At 47.3% G+C, this 5084-nt stretch overlaps 1 protein-coding gene across 1 annotated transcript in view; it reads left to right on the plus strand.

The window, feature by feature from the left end:
* Window positions 1–4724, plus strand: part of ZNF778 (zinc finger protein 778) — an 8025-nt gene extending 3301 nt beyond the window's left edge. The window contains exons 3-5 of the mRNA XM_011971958.1: window positions 94–177; window positions 1326–1402; window positions 2470–4724. Of these exons, the coding sequence (XP_011827348.1) occupies window positions 2884–4338 (1455 nt within the window). The 5' untranslated portion in view covers window positions 94–177; window positions 1326–1402; window positions 2470–2883 and the 3' untranslated portion in view covers window positions 4339–4724. The remainder of the gene's footprint in view (window positions 1–93; window positions 178–1325; window positions 1403–2469) is intronic.
* The last annotated feature ends 360 nt before the right edge of the window (window positions 4725–5084 follow it).

A 5084-nucleotide genomic window follows, 5' to 3' on the forward strand; every position in this document is an offset into this window, starting at 1 on the left:
AAAAAAACAAGGAAATGTAGTTCCTGTTTCATGGGTAGGTTTGTCATCCCCTGCCTGAGCCTCTTCCATTGCTGTCTCTTTCCCTGTGTACAGGACATGACCTGTTCAAACCCGGTGTGATCTGTTGGCTGGAAGAGGAAGAGAAGTTGAGGGCAGAGCAGAGAGGAGTTCTCCAAGGTGAGTGAGTGTGAAGAGCACCCCTGGTCGATGTCAAGTTTAGCAGCTGCGGGAGGATCCTGAGTGTCGAGTTTGGTGGCTGTGGGAGGATCATGAGTGTACGTTTTAAGATGCATTCTGGCACAGAACATGAGGCCATTGGACTCAAAAGTTCTGGGGAGAGAGAGCAAGACTCTCTCTCTGTCTCGCAAAAAAAAAAAAAAAAACAAAAAGAAAGAAAACCCTGCTCTTTTGTTCTTTGAGATTGTGGTTTTTTTGTTTTGTTTTGTTTTGTTTGAGATGGGAGTCTTGCTCCGTTGCCCAGGCTGGAGTGTAGTGGCACAATTTCGGCTCACTGCAAACTCCGCCTCCTGGGTTCATGCGATTCTTCTGCCTCACCTTCCGAGTAGCTGGGATTACAGGCGTGTGCCACCACACCCGGCTAATTTTTTTGCTTGTTTGTTTTGTATTTTGTTGTTTTTTTTTTTTTTTGAGACGGAGTCCAGGCTGGAGTGCAGTGGCCAGATCTCAGCTCACTGCAAGCTCCGCCTCCCAGGTTCATGCCATTCTCCTGCCTCAGCCTCCCGAGTAGCTGGGACTACAGGCACCCGCCACCTCGCCTGGCTAGTTTTTTGTATTTTTTAGTAGAGACGGGCTTTCACCATGTTAGCCAGGATGGTCTTAATCTCCTGACCTCATGATCCGCCTGTCTCGGCCTCCCAAAGTGCTGGGATTATAGGCTTGAGCCACTGCGCCCAGCCTGATTTTTGTATTTTTGGTAGTGACAAGGTTTCGCCATGTTGGTCAGGCTGGTCTCGAACTCCTGACCTCGTGATCCACCCACCTTGGCCTCCCAAAGTGTTGGGATTACAGGCGTGAGCCACCACGCCCAGCCGAGTTTGTTTTTTTAATGTATGCTCTTTGTCCAGATCTTTCCTGCTTTCTTTCATTGATAATACTGTTTCTGTTCACCATCACATTTGTTTTTTACGGACCAAATTTACTTTTAAATCTTCTAAATTATGACTCCCAGTTCTTGTGATTCCAAATTTTACACATAGCCAAACTCCTCCAATCTATCTTTGCTTTATTTTTTTTGCCATGTGTTATATGAAAACGAATAACAATGAGTTTGATCATTTTCAGGTCTTTTTTTTTTTTCTTTTCAGAATGGCGACTTAAAACCAAAGGGCCAGCACTTCGGCAGGATAGATCTTGGTTCAGAACATCAAATGAGACACAAACGGTAAAATTAACAAGAGAGATTTTTTTTATTTATCACACTCATAAAACATTGGGAATTCCACTATAGAAAATGAGCAAAATTGAGAGAATATAGAGAAGCAGGATTCACTCAGGTGGGGACTGTCTGTGGAGAACACTCTGAATGTGTGGAATTTGGGAGGGCGTCATCCTGTCTTGAAACTTGGTGCTTCAGACACACGTCAGCACACGTGACAAGGCATTGGGATTGCAGAGCTGTTTCGTGAGCACACACTTTTCAAAGTTAGAGCAGATGGCACAGGATTCCTTTTTTTTTTTTGAGATGAAGTCTCACTCTGTCGCCAGGCTGGAGTGCAATGGCATGATCTCGGCTCACTGCAAGCTCTACCTCCCCGGTTCAAGCGATTCTTCTGACTCAGCCTCCCGAGTAGCTGGAACGGAACTAGAGGCGTGTGCCACCACGCCCAGCTAATTTTTGTATTTTTAGTAGAGATGGGGTTTGACCATTTTGGCCAGGATGGTCTCGATCTCTTGACCTCGTGATCCTCCCACCTCAACCTCCCAAAGTGCTGGGATTACAGGCGTGAGCCACTGCTCCTGGCTGATTCTTTCTTTTTTGAGATGGAGTTTTGCTCTTGTTGCCCAGGCTGGAGTGCAGTGGCGCGATCTCAGCTTGCTGCAACCTCTGCCTCCCTGGTTCAAGCCTTTCTCCTGCCTAAGCCTCCTGAGTAGCTGGGATTACAGGCATGTGCCACCACGCCCGGTTAATTTTGTATTTTTAATAGAGACAGGGTTTCTCCACGTTGGTCAGGCTGGTCTTGAACTCCTGACCTCAGGTGATCCACCCGCCTCAGCCTCCCAAAGTGCTGGGATTACAGGCGTGAGCTACCGCGCCTGTCCTGATGGCACAGGATTCTTGCAGGTGCGCTCCTCATTTGACTTGAAAGACATCTACAGGGCAGGAGCTGCATGCGTGTTATGAAAATGGCAAAAATCGTAATTGTCATCGTCATACTCTGTCTTCAGCTGGGTGAGATCTATGAATAAGCCTCAGCAATCCCCTGACTGCCACTCATTCTCCACCAGCAGGCAAGAAGCCACAATGGAGGGCAGCTCTGTGACCGCACGCAGCGTGGAGAAGCTTTCAGTGAACACTCAGGCCTCAGCACACACGTGAGAACTCAAAATACAGGAGACAGTTGTGTGTCTAATCATTATGAAAAAGACTTTTTTATTCCGTGCCAGAAAACTTGGTTCAAAATTGGAGAGCAGTTTTCTGTGTTGGATCAGTGTGGAAAAGCCTTTAGCCCTACTCCAAATGTTGTTTACCAACAAACATGCACTCGGGACAAACCTCTTGACTGCAGTGACTGTGGGGAAGCAGTCCTTAATCAGTCATACCTTCAGGCACGTGTGGGAACTCACAGTGGAGAAGGAACATGGAACTGGAAGCAGTGTGGGAAGGCTCTCACTCACTCCACAGGCTGTGCCACGCCTGTTGAAATGCATGCTGTCAGGAACCCCCACGTATGTAGGGAATGTGGGAAGGCCTTTAGACACACTGCCTACCTTACTAGTCACATGCGAGTCCACACTGGGGAGAAGCCCTGTGAGTTGGAAGAATGTGGAAAAGCCTCCCCTGTTGCTTCCGGCCTAACTGCACTGGTAAGAATTGATGCTGCAGAGAAGCCCTGTGAATGTAACGAATGTGGAAAAACCTTCACTGGATGCTCAGGTCTTTCTAAACACGTCCAAACATGCCCTGGAAAGCAGCTCTCTGAATGGAGGGACTGTGGGAAAGCCTGCAGTGGGTTTTATCTACTGAATGAACATGTGAAAACTCGCATGAGGGAGAAGCCCTTTGCATGTATGGTTTGCGGAAAATATTTTAGAAATTCCTCCTGCCTTAATAATCATGTTCGAATTCACACTGGAATAAAACCCTATACATGTAGCTACTGTGGGAAGGCCTTCACCGTGCGCTGTGGCCTTACTAGACACGTACGAACACACACGGGCGAGAAGCCATACACGTGTAAGGACTGTGGGAAAGCCTTCTGTACGTCCTCAGGCCTTACCGAGCATGTGAGGACTCACACTGGAGAGAAACCCTATGAATGTAAAGATTGTGGGAAATCCTTCACTGTTTCTTCAAGCCTGACTGAACATGCGAGAATCCATACTGGAGAGAAACCCTACGAATGTAAGCAATGTGGCAAAGCCTTCACGGGGCGCTCAGGGCTCACTAAACACATGCGGACACACACCGGGGAGAAGCCCTATGAATGTAAGGACTGCGGGAAAGCCTACAATAGGGTTTATCTACTAAATGAACATGTGAAAACTCACACAGAGGAGAAGCCTTTTATATGTATGATATGCGGGAAATCCTTCAGAAATTCCTCATGCCTGAATAAGCACATTCAGATTCACACTGGAATAAAACCTTATGAATGTAAGGACTGTGGGAAAACGTTCACTGTTTCTTCGAGCCTAACTGAGCACATACGAACTCACACTGGAGAGAAGCCTTATGAATGTAGAGTATGCGGAAAGGCCTTCACCACGTCCTCACACCTTGTCGTGCACATAAGAACCCACACTGGAGAGAAACCCTACATATGTAAGGAGTGTGGGAAAGCCTTTGCTTCCTCCTCACACCTTATCGAACACAGACGGACTCACACAGGAGAGAAGCCTTATGTATGTAACGAGTGTGGAAAAGCCTTCCGTGCGTCCTCTCACCTGCGTAAACATGGAAGAATCCACACTGGGCAGAAACCCTATAAATGCAAGGAATGCGGGAAAGCGTACAGTAGGTTTTATCTACTAAAAGAACATTTAAAAACTTACACTGAAGAGCAGCTTTTTGTATGTAAGGACTGTGGAAAATCTTTTAAAAATTCCTCATGCCTTAACCATCACGCTCAAATTCACACTGATGAGAAACCTTACTAATGTGAGGAATGCGGGGAAGCCGTCAGCTACACTCATTCACGTGGAAGACATGAAAGACCTCTCGCTCTCCGGATGCCCATCACTTGAGGAGTGTGGCCATCAGCATCGCATCACAACCCGGCAGGCAGGAACTCAGTCCGGAGCCCTACAGCAGCAGACGCAGAGAAAGCCCTCACTGTGCTCTCGGGTCTTGCTAAATATGGAAGGTATCCAGTGGAGAGAACCTTATTGACATGTGATACGTAGCAGCGTTGTTGCTGTTCTGCTCGGTACTTTGATGATCCCTCGTGATCTCACAGTGGAGAAAAACCTTAGGAGGGTGAGAATTGTTGGGAAGTCATTCTTTACATGACATCGTTCCTCAATCTTTAGTAAACGAGGGATTGACACTTGAAGTGTTATGAATGTACAGAAGATAGGAATCACTTCCCCGTGTCCTAAAACCTTGTGGGCTAACAGAGACACGTCTTTCTGGGGGTTCTGTAGACGTATTTTGAACCTGTATGATGCTGCACTGATCATTCTTGGAGTGAGGACTGTTCCCTGTAGAAATCCTCCAGTCTGATTGCTATACTGTCCGAGTCGCAGCCTGGCTAAGAGTGGGCCTGGAGGACTCAGATGTGATCCTGTGTGAGCAGCGTAGGCTGTGGTTGGTTAGTCTTGAGGACTCAGATGTGATCCTGTGTGAGCAGCATAGGCTCTGGTTGGTTAGTCTTGAGGACTCAGATGTGATCCTGTGTGAGCAG

The sequence above is a fragment of the Mandrillus leucophaeus genome, unplaced genomic scaffold (assembly GCF_000951045.1).
Source record: "Mandrillus leucophaeus isolate KB7577 unplaced genomic scaffold, Mleu.le_1.0 Scaffold10, whole genome shotgun sequence".
In the NCBI taxonomy this organism is placed as follows: domain Eukaryota; kingdom Metazoa; phylum Chordata; class Mammalia; order Primates; family Cercopithecidae; genus Mandrillus; species Mandrillus leucophaeus.